Source organism: Suricata suricatta, chromosome 4, assembly GCF_006229205.1.
Source record: "Suricata suricatta isolate VVHF042 chromosome 4, meerkat_22Aug2017_6uvM2_HiC, whole genome shotgun sequence".
Taxonomy (NCBI): domain Eukaryota; kingdom Metazoa; phylum Chordata; class Mammalia; order Carnivora; family Herpestidae; genus Suricata; species Suricata suricatta.
Genome location: NC_043703.1, coordinates 91847348 through 91868094, shown reverse-complemented (window position 1 = coordinate 91868094; position 20747 = coordinate 91847348). Strand labels below are relative to the sequence as shown.

General features: G+C 55.5%; 1 protein-coding gene across 2 annotated transcripts in view; it reads right to left on the bottom strand.

Annotated features, from left to right (window-relative positions):
* Positions 1-13672: 13672 nt before the first annotated feature.
* SIX3 (SIX homeobox 3) overlaps positions 13673-20747 on the bottom strand; it is a 12020-nt gene continuing 4945 nt past the window's right edge. The window contains exons 2-4 of one of the 2 annotated variants that reach the window (XM_029937284.1): positions 16982-17744; positions 14956-15115; positions 13673-14599 (exon numbers count right to left, since the gene is read on the bottom strand). In XM_029937284.1, the coding sequence (XP_029793144.1) occupies positions 14510-14599; positions 14956-15115; positions 16982-17736 (1005 nt within the window). In that variant the 5' untranslated portion in view covers positions 17737-17744 and the 3' untranslated portion in view covers positions 13673-14509. Of the gene's footprint in view, positions 15116-16981; positions 17745-20747 lie in introns of both variants that reach the window. The other variant, XM_029937285.1, reaches the window with a different exon arrangement.

Genomic DNA, 20747 nt, shown 5'->3' with positions numbered 1-20747 from the left:
CTGTTCTCCTGTGACTCAGGTGCCCAGATGTTCCAGGAGAGTGCAGTTCCAGACTCCTATCACCCAAGTTTTCATGTTATAATACCTTAAGCAAATATCACAAACAACGCAGCCCAAGCTGTCAGGGAGTGCCGGGGCCCAGGGTCACGTTCTGCCCCAGACAGAGGAACTGAGTCACCACAGAGGGAGATGAGATATGATAGAAAGGAGGCAACCTTACCTGGAGGGACAAGGGGGTGTGTCTTCACTCTATTTGTCTCTGATGGAGCCTCTGGGAAAGGAACGTCTCGGGTCATCCTGAAGCCAGGCCTTCGGGCATCGACCCCTTTCCAGCAGAACTCAGGGCCCCCAGCCACTTGCTCACAAAGGATACCGCCCCCAGCCCCACCAGCAGGCTCTGAAGAAGGATGAGAGGGGTGTCAGTGATCGAAATCCTCACCCTCTTGCAAGATGACTTCAGACGATGGAGGAGACCAGCAAGCACTCTACAATTCTCCCAGCTCCTCAGTGCCCTCAACTGTGATATGGGGAGAAATTGCTCATGGCCCAGGATGCTGAAGGCTTAAAAGAAAAGAAAGAACCCAGGGGACCTCCCGCTGCCTAGCGAACAGTCACCTCAGGCTCTTTTCTTCCTCTCCCAGCAAAGGGTGAGAGCTTCAGGCGCATGGCTGTGACTTTACGGTAGAAATGGATTGTGTCTTGGGGCACTCGGGGATGAGACTAGTGGGCATCAGTCCCCAACCTGACCCAGAGGGTGGAGTCCAGCATTTCCTCGGGTCTGAGGAAAGAGGGAAGGCTGGCACCAAGGGCAGAGTCCCACTCTTGGTAGAGAATGGTAATTAAAAACGAGAGGCGTGGGGCGCCTGGGTGGCTTAGCTGTTTGAGCATCCAGCTTCAGCTCAGATCATGATCTCTCGGTTTGTGAGTTTCAGCCCCACATTGGGCTCTGTGCAGACAGCCTGTCAGCGCAGAGCCCGCTTCAGATCCTCTGTCCCCCCTCTCTCTCTGCCCCTCCCCTGCTTGCAAGTCTCTCTCTCAAAAAATAAATAAAACATTAAAAATGCATAAAAATAAATGTTCAAAAAATAGGAGTGGAAAGTCCTCATTCCAAGAAAAAAAATTTGTGACTGTGCATGGGAACGGATGTTAACTAGACGCATTGTGGTCATTTCGCAACGTTTACAAATATTGAATCATGTTGTACGCCTGAAACTAACATAATGTTTTGTCAGTTACACTGGAGTAAAACATACTGATGAGAGCTGGCCCCAGCCAAGGGGTGGGTATAACAGCCGAGTTAGGGATCTAATCTCTGCAGAGTCACAGTCATCGTTGAAAAAGACCTTTATTGATTTTTGAAGTTTGGAGCTTCTTGAAGCAAGCCATTTCTTTCCACTGAAGGCGAAGCCTGCGTCTTCCCCTTGGCCACGTGGTGAATGGAAGAGGGGGCGGGCGCAGGGAGCGGGGGGTGCAGAAAGTGCAGGGAGTGAGGAGGACACCTGGCTGCCTGCTCTCATCCCAAGCTGGCCTGCCAGCCTTCCCCACCTCCACCAGGACCCTGGCTCCAAGCTCTCGCAGACACCCTGTCTCTTGTCCTAGCACGATTCGGGCCCCATCTCTTCTTTTCATCCAGAATCAAGTTCAAACGGTTCTAAACAAACATATTGGGAAATGGCAGGCCGTGCAGGATGTGTGCTGGGGAGGAGGACCCTGAAAACGACAACAGCCACGTATACTCAGCCCAGATGACTTCTCTTTCTAAAGCTAAAATACAGGTCACTGGCAGGCTGGCTGACCCCATGCATGTGGTGGCAGGGGCGGGGGGTGGGGCACTCCACCTTCACCTGAATCCTCCCTGGGGAAGGGGTTAAAGCCCCCCTTTCATCAACTGATAAATTAACAAAAGGTGGTATGTCCAAAGACAGGATTATTTCAGCCATAAAAATGAATGAAGTATGACACATGCTATAAAATGGATGAGCGTTGAAAGTTATTATGCTGAGTGAAAGTAGCTACATCCCAAAAGCCACATACAGTGTGGTTCCTATTATAGGCAATGTCCAAGGATAAATACATCCGGAGAGACAGACCGTGGATTAGTGGTTGCCGGGGGTTAGGGGGTGGGGGAGAGAAGTACACCATGGGTGCAACTGCTTAATGGGTATGCATTTCCTTTTGGAGTGATGAGAATGTCCTAGAACTAGGCAGTGGTGATGGCTGCACATGAACTTGAATGTACTAAATGCCAATGAATTGTACACTTTAAAACGGTTAAAATGGTGGCTTTCATGTTATATGTCTTTTGCCACAATTTTCTTAAAAAACAAAACCTTTTCAAGCCTTGAGTATTTCTTCCTCCAGTTCCCATCCTTCTGACGCTTCCGCCAACTTAAGGAGAAGAGCCCACTCAAGTGAAAAGGAAATTTTTGTATTTCTGTTAGGGTTGGGGGGGAGGGCTATCTACTGGCCAAAGGATGGCCCCGCAGGGCCTTGATCAAGACTGTGAGTGTCACTCTCACACCTACCCTCTTGGAAGGATGAGAAGAAAGACCCAGCCTCTTGTCCATGCCAGGCCTTCATTCTCACCGACTCCCTGCCCAGCCCTTGGGCTGTTTCACCAGCACTGAGCTTCTCAGGTGGTCCCCAGCCAGGGCACAGAGGAGTCTGACCCACTCTGTCTTAAGCCCATTTTCCTCCCAGTACCCTGCTTCCCGTCACAGAGGAGCAGCAGGATGGAGCTCAGGCTCATGAGACCCCACAACTGTATGGAGACTACAGGGCCGGTCTGGACATAAGCCAGCTGCCTTCGTGCTGATGGGCCCTGCTTCGGGAGCTGGTACAGAGGACCGCAGGGGGCCTGGATCTCTTTCCTCCTCCAAGATAACCTGGAACTTCATGAGACACCACGCTCAGTTTGTGGTGGGCCAAACTTGGCCTGGGAGCCAGCCAGCCCACATCACCATGACACATCCAGTAGAAGCCTACGTAGGGCTTGGATGTGCCAGGGAGGAGAAACGGTGTTTGGAGACAGGGGGCTGGGCCTGGGCAGTCCTCCAGCCGGGTGGCAGGAAGACAGCTAGAAAGATACATTTTCCCAGGTGGCTCTGTGGCTCCTCTGGGCCCACGGTGTATCTGCCTTCTCCAGCTTGTGTAGGAAGGAATCAAGAGCCTATTCCTGGGGGTGTCCAGGACGCCACCAGCTTTACTGGGCTGGCCCTGTGACTCTGTTCACCCTTTGGGCTTTATCTACTTCCATGATTCACATTCCGACTCTCCCAACTTCCTCTCCTACCATGAACCTCTTTTATCCTTAGAATATACACGCTCAACCCAGTGGACCACATTCCCTTTCCCAAAACCTTTGGGGGTAAGATATATTTGGGAATTCAGAATTTTGGAGTTTGGGGAAGGTGTGTTCCAAGGGCGTACACATTGCAGGTTATAAAGTACCACCCTCAAAGGTACAAAGCAGTACCTGTAATCAGGCACATTAATATTTCCACAGTGAGCCATCTGATATCCGTGCCAAGTGGGATAAATGAGGGCTATAAATAGCTTCACATCAGTTTAGCTCAGGTTTCGCTGCCAGATAGTTTTGGCAGCAAATATAACAAACAAACAAGCCTAAACAAAGCTTTCAGAATCCAGGATTTGTAGAGAAGAGGCTGAGGATCAGTATTTATGCTGCATGACAAGGCAAGCAGACCATCCTTAAGAAAATAAAAGGAAAGGGCTCCTCCTGTCCACTCCCTTCCACCAACCTCCCCTCTGAGATCATTTAGCATCGCAGCCTCCTTTAAGCAGTGCTGGGGATTCTGTAGAGGTAAGGGACCCTTAACTAGCTGTGTGTTTATGGTCAGAGACTAAGTCACCCTAAAAGTCTTATTTCCTGATCTCTTTAAGTAGGAGCGATTCCAAAGCCTCCTTCTACCTCTGACATTTTACCATTCTCCTCAATATATTAGCCAAAACTGGCCATACTGTTCAGTGAGAAGCAGTGTCACCATCTGCGGGATCACATGGAGCACCCCAAAAAACAGCTCAGCGCCCATCACCTCTCCCCCCGTCAGTAGCGGGGGGAAAGTGTGTGCTAGGTAGGGATGGCTTCTTGCCAGGACAGACTGTCCTGGCAGAAGCAGAGCCCCACACTTCCCCATTAAGAGACCAGGAAACATGTGCAGGAGAAAGAAAGCCCTAGTGGGAGACGCATACTGCAGGTCAGGTGGTCAGCTCCAGGATCACATCGTGAAGCAAAAGATGGGAGCTAGAAAGCTTAGCCCAAACGGCTCAGGTCAAGGTGAAGATTCCTTACAGACGCAAGACTGTGGATTTTGGTATAAAAAGGGCTTGGTTCATCGCAAACCCCTTTAAGAGTAGCAAACAGCTACCCTGGGGTAACAGGTGCTGGGGGAACTCAAGCTGAAAAGGAAAGGGCGTCAGGAAGAAGCCCTCTTTCACGGGGCTTGCACATCCAGAGCCCTCGGCCGCCGCGCGCCGCCGCCGCAAGGTGGCAGCAAAAACCCGCCAATGGCTCGCGGCGCACTGCCCCGCGCTTCGCACCTGGTTTTGCTTTTTGCCTGGGTCCGCACCCCACTTTCAGACCAGGTGGAGGGCTGAGCGCCCCTGCCAGGCTTTCCCGGAGCCGGAAGAGGAACCTTCTTTGGGTATCATGAAGGCTCCTAACGTAGTGTCTGGAAACTTCTCGAGAGACTAGTGGAACGCAGACCTCCTGACCCACTCCCCCCTATTTTACCACCTGGGGCGGGGCGGGGGGTGGATAGTTCTCCCTTCCCCATTCCTGCTGTCTCTGCAGACAGGGTCAAGTCCAGGAAAAGAGCTTTCCCACTCACAGCTCAGGCGGGAACGTGAGACCGAGTCTGGAAGCTGGGGCTTGCGAGTCTTGCGCCCTGACACCTGTCACGCCCAGCCACCCACCCTCGGCAGACACGCGCGGGCGCCGACACCCACTCGCACAGACTCGCCCTAGTCACGAGGAGCAGATTGAGAGGTTGCAAGGTGCAGTGGAAGAATCGAAGGACTTGGCGCGGAGAAACCGGAGTTGGACTTTGGCTCATTCCATTTCTCTGGATCTCTAATTGAAGCGCCGCTGCAGCCTGGAAAGCCTTCCTTAACGTCCCAGTGGCTCAAATGGAAGTGGGCTGCGGGCCTCCCCACGGGCCCGCCAGGAGGTGGACGTGCCTAAACGGTTTGCAGGAGGGTGCCCGCGTGGAAGTTTCGCGGGGCCCGTGACACTAAGACATAAACGTACCGAGAGGCGCGCGTCCTGTCCTGGGTGCCTGGCTTCATCTCCAACCCTCGGGGACCCCTCGCGCAGGTGCCACTCCCAGTCACCTACGGTGCTGGTCTCCCCAGGTCACTCCAGCTGCTCCTCAAGGACCCTCCAGGCCTGGGCCTGCGACTCAAGCTTCCCCCCTTCCTCCCGTCCCATAGCACCTACTCGGGGGTGTTACTGCGCCTCGGAACTAAAGCAGAAGGTGGTGGGCACAGGAGGAGACCCGGCCATACTGGACTCCGTTCTGGGTAGGGGGTTGGGTTTCCCAACAAGGTGCACCCGTCTAATTGGCTCTTGGGATCCACCGACAGACCCCTCTAAGGAACACTGTGAACCACACAAGAGGCTAAAGGGCATGGTGCTTCTGGATAAATCCACATCAGAGGGGGAGATCTGGGACCAAGTCACAGCTCCATAAAAAAAAGGGGGCAAACACTGAAATCATGTCATCGGGGAGCTCATAGGTCTCCAACTGATCAAATCCTTCTCCACTTTTCCTTGAGAATGTCTTTAACTGGTCCTGCAACCTTAGCTCAAGCCCCCTCCCTTCTTGCCTGTTCATTGGACATAGCCTCCTAACCCACCTTCCTGTCACAGCCTCGCTCCCTCCAACCAAATTTCTGACGCAGAGCTCTGGGTGCGACCACTTTAGCTCTCCATAAAGCTGCATTTGGTTGCCCAGTGTCCCTGAGATCAAGGCCACACAACTTGCCTGACCTTGTAAGCTGACCCCCACTCACCCTTCTCTCAGATTTGATTACAAGTCTACTTATGCACCCAGGCTCCGGCCACATGGCTCTGCTCTGGAACCAGAACCTTCTCCATGCCTTTGCTCCCTCTGTTCCAGCCTGGAGTTCCCTCCAAGCAATCCAATTCGTCTTTCTGGTCAAAGCCACCTCTTTGAGGAGCCCATCCTGTTTCTATCCCCAAAGCTGTAATTACTCTTGAAGTCTCCACTCTCCAGAACACTCTGTATGCAACTACACTGGGTTGGTTTGTTTTTCAGTGATGACTTTGACCATCCACAGGACTATGAGGAACTTGAAAGGAGAGCTTAACTGTGCTTGCCTGTACACCCTCGGGTCTTATATTTGGACTAAGTTGGATATAGTCATCCCCACAAGCACAGGTCTGTCTGGACACTGTCCCCTTCCCCCCAGGCACATCTGCAGGTAGATGTGTCCAGATGTCATGAAATAAATATTTCTTTGCATCTCATGGGAATCTGTATGGCAGTCTCACTGAACACTCAAAGTTCACGCATACACACCCTTCACACTCAAATACACACCACGGAGTCCCATGCGCTGTGAAGCGTTTGGTGGTTCAAAGTGGAGCTCAGTCTAACCTTGGAGAGGAGCCCGCTGAAATCTCTGCTCATTCTCTGGGCTTCAGAGAAACACCGGCGTGGAACTCCTTACCCGGGGCCTCTCTCGGGGCCAGTCCCTGCAGGAGGCGCGTTTTGGTTGGGGGTACATATCCGTGCGAAGTCCAAGTGCAGTAGCGAGCGTTCGTGTGCGCCCAGACAGGCAGAGCCTGAGGCGCCGCTCCCCGCCCTTTCTCACTCGCTTCTCTCAAATTTGCCTCATCTTGCGCTCTCAAAAAAGTATCTTAAGAAAGTATTTCCTCTGCTACCGGGAGCCCACGGGCCAGAAAGATGGATTGGAAGAGGGCACCGGATGCACAGGTATGGCGGAGTCTATGAAGATAAGGGCTGCTGGCTGTGTGACAGTGGCCAAGTGATGGCCCTCTCTGAGCTTCACTTCCCGTATAATCAGAGCCGCCAACAGCTGAGACGTCAGTGGTGGCCGTGGTCTGGATTCCATATGCCCACCTGTGTGTTTGTGTCTGTCTGCCTGTCCCGAGGCCGGGGCAGGCAGGAGGCAGCGGCCAGGTCAGGCTGCGAAGCTAGAGGCGCGCACGCCAGTAATGAGCAGAGCGTTCAATCATTAAGAGGCCGTGCTAAGAATTTCTGCTTAATAATGGTCGCAAATTAGTTATAATGGTAAATAGTCATCTCAAAATCCAGCAAACGAAAGCCAGTGCCGTCCTGGAAGGGCTCCAGGCCGCCCCCGGGCACAGGCCCGGCTACCGCCCGGGGCGTCCCAGCACCACGGGGATCCCCGTGCTGAAAGGTGGCAGGGCCCGGGAGCAGGGAGCCGGGCCGGAGAGAGGCTGTGGGGAGGGCGGGGAGGGGGGGGGGTGGTTCGGCCACAGCGCCTCCCAGCGGCCTGAAAGAGGAAAGACTGAGTCCAAGCCTGCTAAGCGGGGACAAAGGCCCAGCGCCAGCGCGCCGCGGAAGCCGGGGACGGGGGGCGAGTCTCGGAGGTGGGACTCGGGGAGCGCACCCTCGCAGAGCGGAGTCCGCCCCCGCCCCACGGGCCTGCCTCCCACACACACAGCCCGGCTCTCGCTCACCTCTGGGCCTCGCCACCGCCCCTCAGCCATGTTTATGAGGTTCTTGGACCGCACACACTCTCCTGCCTTCACCTCCAGGGGTCCAAGAACTCCTCCCTGGCCCCCCTCGAGCCTCCTCTTCTGAGAGGAGAAGAGCAGCCGGTGGTTCCTGATCTGTAGCGACCCCAGCCCCACCGCCCCATGTGTCCTCCCGCAGAGAGGCTCTGCCCCCCTCCCTCATGGGCGGGGCCAACCCAGGTCGAGTGGACACCGACATGCAGAGGTGGCTTTCCTTGTGCCTTGCTTTCTTGCCAGCATATTCTGTCTCAAGGCTTACACTCCTGCAGGCTAAGGCCCTTTCCTTTCCCAAAAAGAGTGTGAGCAAACCGATGAGAGTCGTGCGCTTATTTGTAAAAAGTGGAGAGAGATGGCTGGGGGCGCAGACGGGGCCCAGGTCTGCGCAAGGGGACGTTGCACCGGTGTCTCCTACCCGAGGCAGTGTGTGCGTGGGCGGGGTGGGGGCTGTGTGTGTCATGTGAGTGCAGTCGCATGTAGGAGTCTCTGAGAGTGCAGTGGGGAGAGGGGGAGGCTGCTACTGAATGCAGAAAGGGCACTTTCAGGGCTAGCCTCTTCTGGGCAGAGGAAGTACCTGTACTCCCCAGCCCACAGCCCACCAGGGGATGGGGCGTTATGCCCCCCACCTCATACACTCAGCGCTCAGCTCACTTCCCAGGGCCCATCTGCCCTGAGTCCGTGTGCTCCGGAACACTTCGTGGAGACTGAATTGTTCCCGGGCTCACAGCCACACCCTCTCCCCCAACAGGCTTGGCCCTCCCCTTGCTTGAGCCCAGGAAGTAGTGGCTCCCCAGTTTCCCTCTCCCTTCCTGTTCTGTCTTCCCCACTTTTGATCTCAACCCTGCTCTCCTTTTTCACTCTCTTTCTTCTCCTTTGCTTTTCTCCCTTGTCTACCATTTCTCTCCCTCTTCACTAGTCTCCCTTCCCTTCTTGCTCAGTAAAACAAAGGCCCCTGAGCATTCATTTAGGGGTGGTTATAAAATGGAGACCCCCCTTTTCCTGGCCACTCCCAAGATCGTCCAGGTTTCAGTGATGCTGTTTATCAAGTTCTTTACCTATCTTTGGGGCTCCAGCCTCCTGGTGTCTGTGTGTGTGTGTGTGTGTGTGTGTGTGTGTGTGTGTGTGTGTGTGTTTGTGTGTTGGGAGTGAGTGAGGTTGGGCAAATGAGTGGCCTCTCTGTGCCTAGAGTCAGGCAATGTGGCTTGGGGGTTGAAATGCCTCTGGGGAGCATTTCTATTATGTCTTTGGGTTGGCTTATGCATGTCGTGTATTTGAAGGCTTCCTCTTACGTATCCTCTGTGTGTTTGTTTGTGTGGATGGGGAGAGGCTGTGTTGTTACCCGACTGTATTGATTGTTTACCTGCCCCCTTGCTTGTCTGTGAACTTTGGGGGAGCCTTGCCATTATATATGGCAGGCGGCACACTAAATGTTTATTGGTGCTAATGCCATTTTGTATAGACATGTTTCTTTTGCAGTGTGGATAGCTCTGGAGAGGGCGCAGTTGTGAGACGGGGCATGTTTGTGTGTGCATCTGTGCAATTTGGAGCATGTGTGCCCTAGAGAGGGTGCCTGCAGGTGAGAGGGAGTCACGGGAGTTCTTGTGTTTGCGTGTGAGGACCGGTGTAGAATCTGTAAAGAGGAAATGAGAAAGGCGCCCCTGTGTTGTGTAGGGAAGGTCTGTGGGTGCTGGGAAACTGCTCCACGGGCCGGTGGGTGTATGAGAAAGGACTGTATTGGGTGTGTGATGAAATGGCTTGGGGGTGAGGTGTGTGCATAAGATGTGAGTTGTGGGGTCTGTGTGTCGATGATTGAGTGTGTGTGTGTGTGTGTGTGTGTGTGTGTGTGTGGCTCGTCGGCCTGGCTGTGCCAGCCTGCTCCTATGGAGCCTGCCCGACACTGCAAAGTTCAATCAGCCGCTGCATGAATACACTCGAATGGAAAGTTGTGCTCAGCTGACCGGAGAAATCGGAGCCGGCTAGCACCGCCCCCCTCCTCCCGGGCTCCCTCCTGTCCTTACTTGGGCCAGAGGGCCACCGGGGCGACACACCACACCGGGACAGAAGCGGCTAACCCAGCTGGGGCTGGGAGGGGCCAGGCTGGCGGGGAGTCGGGCGGGCAGACCTGAGCTCAGGGAGCTGGGCCCACCGCAGAGCACTGGGCCTCTCTCATCTTCAGCGCTTGGGCAGGCAGGGGATAGGTGAGGACCAGGGAAAGACTCCGATGCTGCGGGGGCTCTAGGTGACTGCCACGCAAAGACTGAGACGGGGACCTAGATGGCCACAGAGACACAGAGAAAAGGAGAAGGACAAGAGACGGGGGCATCCCCCACTCAGGGAGGCCAAGTGCATCCAATGCACTAGGCTTTGAGCTCCAGCTACTCTGGTGATGGACTAGGTCCAGAGTGCACTGAGCTGGTCAGTCCTCTTTTCAAAACAAGCAGAGAGAGCCACTCTGCTGCCACCACTCACAGTCGGGTCCATGTGCCACCTGGACTTGGCCCAGCCAGGTGTGGGCCTGGCCCTCCTTTTGACTCACTGGAGCCCTCCCTACACCCAAAGTCCCGCCAGCCCTGGCTGGTCCCACCACTTCCAACCCGAGCCCAGTTTGAACCAGCCAGGCTCCTATGCCTCCAATTCCACTATTGATCAGCATCCCCACTCCACGCCGTGGCAGCTTCCAGATCATTTCATTTTAATCAGCTGTACATCACACTTGGGATGCTCAACTGTGTTGGCGCTGGGCAGTCAGTTCTGTAGGATTTGAGGAGGGCAAGAGGAAGGGCGAGGTGGGGTGTCAGGACCGAAGCTCCGGGAAGGGGGCGAGGAGGAAGCGGCAAGCAGGCTGTAAAGGGTAGACTGGCCTCTCTAACCTCAGGCAGGCAGCTTCAAGAGGCCAGGGACTTTGGTACAGATTTTTCCAGTTTGGTTTCCCATTCTGCGGCTTCAGGTGTCCCGTGCAAATCCTGGACTGCCATTGTTTTCCTTGAGGAAGGCAGGAATGAAAAGAATATCCCCAAGTTGGCAGTTATTCTTCAGGCCCCTTATCCTCAGAGTAGGCAGCCCAGGTACACAGAGGCTGATGCCCAGGGAAGACTCAAGTGCTCTGGCTGGTGCATCAGGCAGACGTGCGCCATGCACAGAGCAGGGTGCACACAGAGTGCTGTATGCCAGGGCTCCAACACACCGGAAGCCCACCCATGGGCTGTCCTGGGGCCAGACAGGCAGGACGGGTGGTTAATGTTGAGGCCTGCTTGCCCAGCCTGGGAGGCTCATGGGAGTGCACATCCGGTGCATACACTCTCCCCAAGGCACGGTCCACAGGGTTCCCAGGCTGTGGGGGGTTGTGCACGGTAGCTGCTCTGGCTTTTGCACCCAGCAGGGCTTCAGTTGGACCCCACCCTAGAGGTCTGCCCTGGCTGCTCCTGGGATGTTGACTGCCTTGGCCATGGCTTTGAAGGACCCAGAAAGAGAATGGGCAGCCCATAAAAGGAAAGATCCGGCTGGAAAGGGGCCTCTTTTCTCTCACTCTCATCTTTAAAGGGGCAGGAGCCAAATCCAATGTCATATCGGCAGTGATGGGGTAAAGGGCAGACCGGGGAAGCCAAAGAACCCAACTCCCTTCTGCCCTCTGGCCAGAATATGCCAATGATGACCCCTGCCTCCATTCCCTACTGGCAGAGGAAGGACAGTTAGGGGTGGGTAGCCTGGGAGTCATATCCGTGGGTTGACTAGAACAAGGGAGTTCACCGGAACGTGTCCACTGCACATGGGAAGGCCCTGCACACACAGCATCCTATAGTCATCCCAGCGCCACTTCGCAGAACTAGATAAACAGAAACTGCCCAAGCTGCTATACACAAATACCTGCAATCTAGGCAATATCAAAGAGAACACATCCTGGACACATTGACGCAGTATACACAGTCTATCAAACACAAGTGCGCGCATACACCCGCACACGCGCACCTTTATATGCAGACCTTGATTGCACGTTGGAAGCCCAGCATTCAGAACTGTACACGTCCTCACCACTCACAACAAGCACTCACACTTCTCCTGCAGAGGACCTGTAGGTAAGGTCAGAAAGTGCAGAGTAGAGTACTGGTGTTTGTACAGACCTGAGTAGAAACACAGGAGATGAGCGATCACGACCATAGGAAGACAGACAGGTAGCAGGTGACACCCACAGGGCCTAGGCCCCCAAAGCTGAAGGTTGCTATGGAGTCTGAGAGCCCGCTTTCTGCAGTGGAGAAAGAGAAATGGGTACTGGCTACTCCAAACCTGCTTTCTTTCTCTGGTATGTTGAGAGAAGGAGTCATTTTAACCCCCTGAGTTTGTCCCCAGTCCCCAGACAAGAAGGCATCTGCTCCCTGGGTCACCAGTCAGAGCCCCCCAGGAGTCATCTTCCATCAGTGCCACCCCTTTCCTTCCACCCATCCGTTCTGTTTGGTCAGTCGAGTAGGGTTCATCCAGAACCTTCTACTGTCTGAGGCAGCCCCTTCTGTGGAATTCAGGCCCAAGTTCTGGGTCAAGTATGTGCCAGTATATTTTTAAATGCAGGTAAAGGACCGAGCCGATCATCTCCGGCTTCATGTTGTGTACCAGAACAGAGTCTCAATCTGGGTAGAATCCAGCAGCTCCTTCACAAATCCCTGCCACCTAAGTCAATAGTGGCTGAAATGTGGCATCGTGGGGAATGTTTCCCAAGGCCAGTGAGTGCCTGCAGAATCTGACACTGCGTGCCAGGCCTCAGAACTCAGAAGCTCTCAAGGTTGTCTGGATGCCCTGGGTCTAAGTAAGGACACACACGGACACCTGCCCCCCACAGACGAGCTTGCCCTGGGCCCACCTGCACGCACCGGGCACCTCTGGGCCTGGCGGCCTTTCTGCCCAGCCAGGCCCAGTGTAAACCCTGTGGCGAGACTGGGGATGGAGACAAAAGGAAATCGGAAGTCAAAATTAGTTTGGAACCGGGCACAAAATTCCAGGCACGTTTCTCCCTAATCCTCCTCGCTTTGGAAATTAGACTTTCAAGTGAAGGCAAGTTTTCTGAAATTACCTCTCTGGCTCCTCGGGCGCAGGCTGGCCTGGCCCAGAGCGGCAGAGACTCAGTGAGTGAGCCACTCCATCACCGGGAACTGTGGGGGCAGGCGTGGGGCAGGGAGGCCTGGGGCCCTCGGGAACCTGGTTAGCAAAAGGCAGTGATTTTTTTGGTTTTCGTTTTAAAGTATAAACCAAATGAAATGTCTTAGGGGCTGGAGAGAGACGCCGCTTGATCCCAAAAGACAGGAAGGAATTTCAAGGAGACAGATGGAGATCGGTAAGGCAAGTCCCACAGCCACACTGAATGGTGAAAAGGTGCATCCGGATTCTAGGCCCTAAACTCCTCAGACTCCCTCCTCCTCTGCTCTACCCTCCGGACCGTGGCTACCGCTGCCCCCACTCCACCCCACAAAAAGAAGATAAAACCTGTCATCTCTGCTCTGGATGGGTGAATGGTTGGTTTGGTGACCTTGTGTGTTTGCGCTTAAAAACACACACAACAACCACAACCACCAAAAGATGCCAAACACACTCTCGAAGCCCCACAAGGACCGAAGGAGGCTAGAATCGCTGCGGATCTGGGCCTGGCATCTCTGCTGAAGAAACGTGCCTGAGCCTCCCCCCCAGCCCCTGCGCCCCCTGAGTCTTTCCTTCAGGATTTGGCTTTGGTTCTTTTCCGAAGGGCCTATTCCCATCTTCCCACCACCCTGCCCCCCCCCGCCCCCACCTCCAAGAAAAAGCTCATACCCCAGCCTTAAAATTCTGCCCCAGCTCTCGAGTCCTAGTTGGAGCGGAAGTGAAGGCCGGGCGCTGCTCTCCGGGGCTGCGCACAGGAGCGGACAAAAACACCAGTCTCGAGAGTGGTAAGAAAAAGGAGAATACTGTATTTGCTTTAGAAAGTTTTTACATATAGATAAACACGCAGTTAAGATAACAGTAAAAGCGCCCTACGGGGAGTGAGAGATATCTCCGAAGCAGCTAAGAAATACTTGGAATAGCTTTTGCATAAGAATACTACGGTCTCACTCTCCGCTTCTGCTAGCGACGGGGGTCCCTCTGCCTAACCCAGCCCGCCATGCCACGCCTTGACTGCCAAGTCGACGCCAGGAACATCGAGTGGGAGGGGAACCCCAAAAAGGAAAGAGACAGGTGAGCAGGGAGGGCGGAGGAAGGGAGGACAGAGAATGAAAAAGGAAGAGGAGAAAAAGCAATATCATATACAGGCAATTTCTACACATATATTACAAACTGGGAAAATGACCGATCATTAAGATATACATAATTCATATAAAATTTTGAAATAAAAATAAAAATCTGTTACAGTCATAACTATTCTTTTTCCACATTTATAACCAGTACCCACACAGGCAGTGACAGAGTAGAGAGAAAAAGGTGCTTACGAAGAAAATGATTGTCTGCTGAACAAAAAACAGAAGATTGCATCTTGTTTGACCAATACTTGGACTTTAAAACAGAGAAAGAAAGAGAGCGAGAGAGGAAAAAAGAGAGAGCGAGCAACAAAAGGCGAGAAACATTTGCTATTTCCCTCTCAAGGAGTTCTTTTTCTTTTTTTTAAACAAATTCCGAACGGAGATGGCAGCTTTATTTTTTTTTCTCTTTTTGTCTGTTTTGCTTTTGTCATCTTGTTGTCGCGGTGGCGGTCGGTTTTTGTATAGTCGACTCTTTTAAACTCGTTTTAAACTAGAGAGAATATTTTCCCAGATACAAATAAATCGTCATGCAGGTGGGGTGCCGGGTCCGTGGGAACCGAAAGGAGAAGCCGTGCTTGTCCTAGAAAGTATACAATTGTCACCTCTTTTATGCTTTCTGCCCGCAACATCAGCCTCTGTGACTGTCGGCATCGCGGTCCTTTGGGGTGGCGGTGGTGGTGGATCGTGGTTGGGGTTGTTGATAGTTTGCGTTTCATTTGTTATTTTTCTGGGGTTTTAATATATTTTTGGCTGGGGTGGACGTGTGTGTACGTGTGTGTGTATGATTGTGTATCCTGATTTCGGTTTGCTCTGGGGATGGAGGAGGAAGAAGAGGAAGAGGAGGAGGGCGAGAAGGAGGAGGAGGGGAAGGAGGGGGAGGGGGGAGGAGGGCGGCCTTGGCTATCATACATCACATTCCGAGTCGCTGGAGGTTACCGAGAGGATAGAGGTGCCGGTGTCCGCGCGCTCGGTCAGGCTGGACACGCTGGTGGTGGGGCTGGCCGCCGTAGACGGCGACTCTGCCGAGCCGTGCGTGGGGCAGCCGGGCTCGGCCAGCGAACGCATACCGCTGGGTCCGATGGCCTGGTGTTGGAGCCTGCGGGAGACAGAGAGCGGCACCAGCCCTTGACCCAGAGGCCCCGCCACCGAGCTCCGTCAAGCAGCCTCCCCGCGCCGGCGGCCGCCGGTGCTCCCCAGCCTCCCCAACCCGGCGCCCCTCACCACCACCCCCGACTCTGCTCTCTGCGCTCATTACTTCTCGCCCCCCCCTCCGAGCACCCGGCTGCTCGTGGAACGCCGCAGAGCCCCCCTCCCCCCACCCACGCGGGTCTCGGCTCTCTTCTCTCCTTCCCGGGACTCTCTGGAGCTTCCCATAGCTTCCCAGGTCGGAGCCGGTCTCAGAGGAGAGGTAGAACCCGAGGCCGGACGCCTGGGGAGGCCTCCGGATTACGCGTCCCGAAGGAGCTGAAGTCCGAGGCGGACAGGGTGCTTCCTCCTCCCCCAGCCCTTGGGACTCTTCAGACAGCCGGCTGCCGGGAGCGGTCGGTCCCCGCAGTGCCTCCTGTCCCAGCTCTCCCACAAACACCCAGAGCTTCGGGGTGATCGCCAGCAGCCTCTCCCGGGTAGGACCCGCTGGCTTTGCTCTCTGGATCCCTGCTCGGAGCGCAGGAGCAGGGGAAGAGAGAACCGAGAAGCCGGAAGCGGAAAAAGTGGGGAAGAGGAGCGAGAGAGAAAGGGGAGAAAGGAGGCTCGAGCGGGTGCAGAGCGGTCTCCGTCTGCCCCTTTCGCACCGGGCCGCCGCTACCGCTACCGAGCCTAGAGTCTCGGAGTTCCTACGAGGAGGCCTTCCCCTGGTCCCGGCAACTCCCCCTCTCAGGCGAAAACCTGGCTCCACCGGCAAGGGTGAGAGGGCCGGGGCTCAGGCCTGGGCCACCGAAATGCGAGACACCCAGGTTCATTCCGGGAACTCACACCCGGCCTCCAGCCCCTGGCAACTGTCAGCAGTTGGAGCTCTGCTCCCGGTGGTGCATTGGGCCCAGCGCCTTCGCCGGCTAGGTAGGGACACAGGCTCCTTACCTGGGCTTGTACCCAACTTTCTCCTATCCCCCTTCCCTCCCATTCCTGGCCCCTTCCTCCTCCTCTTTCCCTCTAGTTATTTTTCTCCCAACTTCCCCCAGGCCCAGGTCCGCTGACCGGTCAAGCTCAGTCAACTTTGTGACTTTGTGGCCAACTTGCTGGTAGTGGGGTTGCCCCTGCTCCTGGTGGCTTCCCAAATTAGTGTACCAAGGGGATGCCCCTTGACTGAGGCATGAGGGCTAGCAGCTGCCTGCATGTACACACACACACACACACACACACACACACACACACGCAAGGCCTCTCTACTCTCAGCCTGATTTTCCTGCTCCTGGCCAGGCTGTTCACAATGCTGGGGGAAGGCCTGCTCCACGGTGGCCACCGACCTTTTTCATTTTGTGGCAGAGACCCAGGTTCAGTTTCCTTTCCATGGCATTGTGGATTCCTCTTGGGTTTTTGCAATGCATGGAAAAAGAACCAGATGGCAAGGGCTGTTTTCCTCCCTTCTCAGTCTGTAGGCTCCCGAGGAGTGCCCAGCGGAGGAAAGGCTGAGCAGGTGGGAGGTGCAGCGCAGGGCTACCCCGACCAGGGTTGGGACCAGCAGCCATGAGCACTCAGGACCTCTCTCGCTCTCACTCTCGCTCTCGCTCCCGCTCTCTCTCCACCCTGCCAAAAGCCCCTCTCCGACAAAGCAATCAGCAATCCCACTGCCCGTCCCTCTTCTGCGAGGCTGGGCAAGCAGAAACTTTTCTCCAACTGGCCAGGGGGTCGCGGCTTCTCGCGCGCTCGACAGCCGTTGGCACCTTGCCCCACCCGCCCCCGTTTCGAGCTCCCTCTCCTTCCCCAGCCCGGGAGACGGCAGCCAGGCCGCGAGCCCGCCACTGACCTGTTCTTGGCCGCCGCGGCGCGGTCGCGCTGCCTCCGGTTCTTAAACCAGTTGCCTACTTGTGTGGGAGTGAGGCCGGTGGCCTGGGCCAGTTCGCGTTTCTTGCTGGGGTTGGGGTAGGGGTCCTGCAGGTACCACTCCCGCAGCAGGCTCCGAGTCCGCTCCTTGAAGCAATGCGTCTTCTGCTCGCCGTCCCAGATGGTGCGCGGCAGCGGGAACTTCTTGCGCACGCGGTACTTGTCCACCGGGCCGAGCGGGCGGCCGCGCAGCTTCTCGGCCTCCTGGTAGTGCGCCTCGAGCCACATGGCCTGCAGCTTGCCGTGGGACTCCTTGGTGAACTTGTGGTTCTCCAGGATGTGGTAGAGGTCGCGGAAGTTGCCCGTGTGGAAGGCGACCACGGCGCGCGCGCGCAGGATCGACTCGTGCTTGTTGATGGCCTCGCACGCCCCGGGGGCCACGGGCAGCGACCAGAGGAAGCGGCCCAGCCGCTCGATGTCGCCCGTCTCCTCCAGCGTCTCGCAGACGCTGGCCACCTGCTCCGGCGAGAAGTTGAGGGTGGGCAGCTGGAACATGGACAACTCTTCCGGGGGGGCCCTGGAGCCGCCGCCGCCGCCGCCCGCTCCGCCAGCACCGCCGCCGCCCGCGCCGTTCCCGCCGCCGCTACTCGCCAGAAGTAGGGAGCGGTGATGAGGATCGGCGAAGTTTGGCAACAAGAAGTGGGAGGAATAGAGGTCTAGGGGGGAGCGGAATACCATGGACTGACCTGAGAGGAGAGGAGAAAATTCAGGGAGAGGAAGAGAGAGGGGAGGAAGAGGAGGAGAGGGGCGATGAGGACCAGGAGGAGGGAGAGGAGAGGGGGGAGGAGGAGAAGGAAAGGAGGGGGGAGCAGGAGGAGGAGGAGGGGGAGGAGGAAGGGCGTAAGGGACACCCACACCCCACACACATCCACACACACACACACCCGCGCAGCCACATAGAGAGGGAGGAAGGAGAGCGGCCCGGTGCGCGCGCGCAGAGAGAGAACCCGAGACAGAGAGGGAGAGGGAGAGAGAGAGCGAGAGCGAGAGCGAGAGAGAGCCAACCACCGCCGAGTCAAGATTCAGCGATTCCACAGCAATCGCCCTAATGACAACAGCCTCATAATATCTCCCCTAAATCCACAGTGAGTGCAGCATTGAAACATTTTGTTTCGCTTTTCTATTGGTCTGCGGCGTGTCGTTGTGGCGTTGCCACGGCAACCGCTGCCAATCACTGTCAGCCCTGCCAATCAATACCGAGAACGTAAGGACGGTTTTACCACTTAGCCAGAGTGGGGGGGAGGGGGAGAGGAGGGTAAGAGGGAGCAGGGGGAAAAAAGAGATTTTTTTTTAATCTTTGCAACTCTTAATCTCGCCACTTCTCTCGCTCACTCACTGTCTCTCTCTCTCTCTCTCACTCTCTCACTCTCCCCCTCCCTCTCTCTCTCCATGTCTCTGAGCTCCCTTCTTCCCTCTTCCCCAAAGAAGTTGATCCCAAAATTCAAAAAGCCGTGGGCATAGAGTTGTTGAATGGGATGAGCAATTAAAGGGGGGATTTTTGTTGGGAAGTGAGAGGCTTCCCACACAGCCTGAAGGCCGAAGGCCAGCCCTCAAGGAGAGGCCGAGGGACGGCCAAGCGGGCACGGTTTGCACATGGTGTGCACGTCGGGCTGTCTCTTTCTGCCTATGTGAGCACTAACACTGGTGAGGAAGAAAGAAGAGATGAGATCATGGGGCCCACTGCACGCTGACCCTGGCTGCGGCTGCGGGGATCCTGGATTTCGGGGGGCACCTGGCGCCTGAGAGGCTGAGCTCAGGCCCCAGGGTGTTGGAAGCACCCTGGCCTGCCTCGTCCTGGATCATTGCCCCTGTTTCCCTCAATTTCATCTGCACTGGATTCCACCCGCTTCTCTTTCCTCTGCTCTGGTTCAGGGAGCCTTGCTTTCCCTTATTGCCCTGTATTTTAAAACACCAGCACAAGGAACAGTACAATTGTTTTTATCTTGAAAGGCAAGCTACGTCTTTGTTTGCCCCTAGACTTCAGCTGTGTCCCCTAGGAGCTGAGAAGTCTGGAACCCTCTGGAGCCCCCTGATATGCCTGCTACCTCTACTCCTCCACGGAGCTCTGGACTTGCCTACCAGTCCCAGAAGGACAATCAAACTTTGGAGGCTTCCCCAAAGAGGCAGATAGGCCTGACCATTGCATGTTTGCTCATATTGTAAAGGGGAAAAAAACCACAATTAATTTATCTAAGCAAAGTAACATCACAAGCCTAAAACAGACCCCATCAGGCCCATAGGATAGAGAGAGCCCTCCCTCCCTCTGGCCACGGCAACCCCCTCCCCCACTCCCAGAAGCCAGTATGGGTATTTATTCTAAGGTATGTTGCTTTTTAAGAAGATGTAATCAGCATCTTTAGCCGGGCCTCCCTTTGTGAGGCCTCTGGAACTATGGAAGTGTGATTTACGCAGATTTGTCGGGGTCAGAGACATCTTTCCCCTGAGCACTGTGTATATTTAGACAGGACTCGGTTTGGTGTTAAAAAGTGTATATTTTGAATGAGTTCACACACAGTAGCCAACAATGCCCACATTGTCGGCCCGTGTACAACGCGTATTGAAACGCAGCGTCCAGACTTCAACTAATCTGCCCTCAATAAAGCTGAAATAATTATCCTAAGCTGCCTTTCCAGAAGAAAAATCATTGAGGAATTCAAAACTCTTTAAAAAAAAAAAAAAGATCTTTTCTACATTCCGATGCAGATCTGGGGGCGAGGCACAGAGTCCACACCACTTTGGAGACCTCAATGAGGGAGGAGAGAAAGAGATTGAGCGAGAATTTAAATGGGAAACCTAACGTGACTGGGGCTGTGAGTGTCCCACCCCCAAACCCTGAGCTCGGGCCCTGCTTGGGCCTTGACTCCCGCAGAGCCAGGCCCCCTGGACAGAGAAGTGCAAGTTGCCCTCGGAGTCTCTACTCTGTCAGGGAGGATCTGGACTGGGCGTGGGGACCGATGCCAGCTGAGGGTCTTGGGTCCTAAACCCCATGACAGAGACAGAGAAATATTCGCTCAAAGGGAAGACCCGCCAAGGCCCGCTTCGGGTGATCTCTCCCCTCCAACTATCTTGCTTCCAACCGTGAGTCCTTCCCGGTTCAGCTTCGAAGCTCTGGGCGGTCGTTCACTGCGGGCCCAGAAAGAGCCCTAAGGTTGGGACACAAAAACAGACGCTTCATCTTTTCTTCCCGATCCCTTTCTCTTGTACGGGAAGGATTATAGGCTGAGGGGGTGGGAGGGGGAAGGGGCAGGAGGAGGAAGCGGGGGAGGAAGGAATGAAAAAGGGGAGGGGAGTGGGTATTGTGCCGCGTGTGGGGGGAGAATTCCTACGGGTGGGTTTCCGAATATTGTGTTCAACTTTTTGAAAGCAGCTCGTGACCCCGAAACTGCATCCCCTGGAGCCGAGGACCCAGGCGCCGGGCGGGCGGGTGAACTCAACCAGTCCCCTCCCAGTCCCCACAACCCCCGCCTCCGGGTGGGGGCTACCCGGCCTCTCCCCGGCACAGCCCGGCCAGGCCAGCCCCGGAGGGAGGCTGGGCAGGTGCCGCGGGCTCCGCCGGAAAGTGCGGAAATCGAAGAGCATCGCCACTCGTAGAGAATTGAGGCAAAAGGGGCCGAGACTCCGCTCGGCGACACCCCTGTCCCCCAACCTCGGCCCGGGGCGCCTGCAGAAGCGCCGCAAGTCGCCTGCTG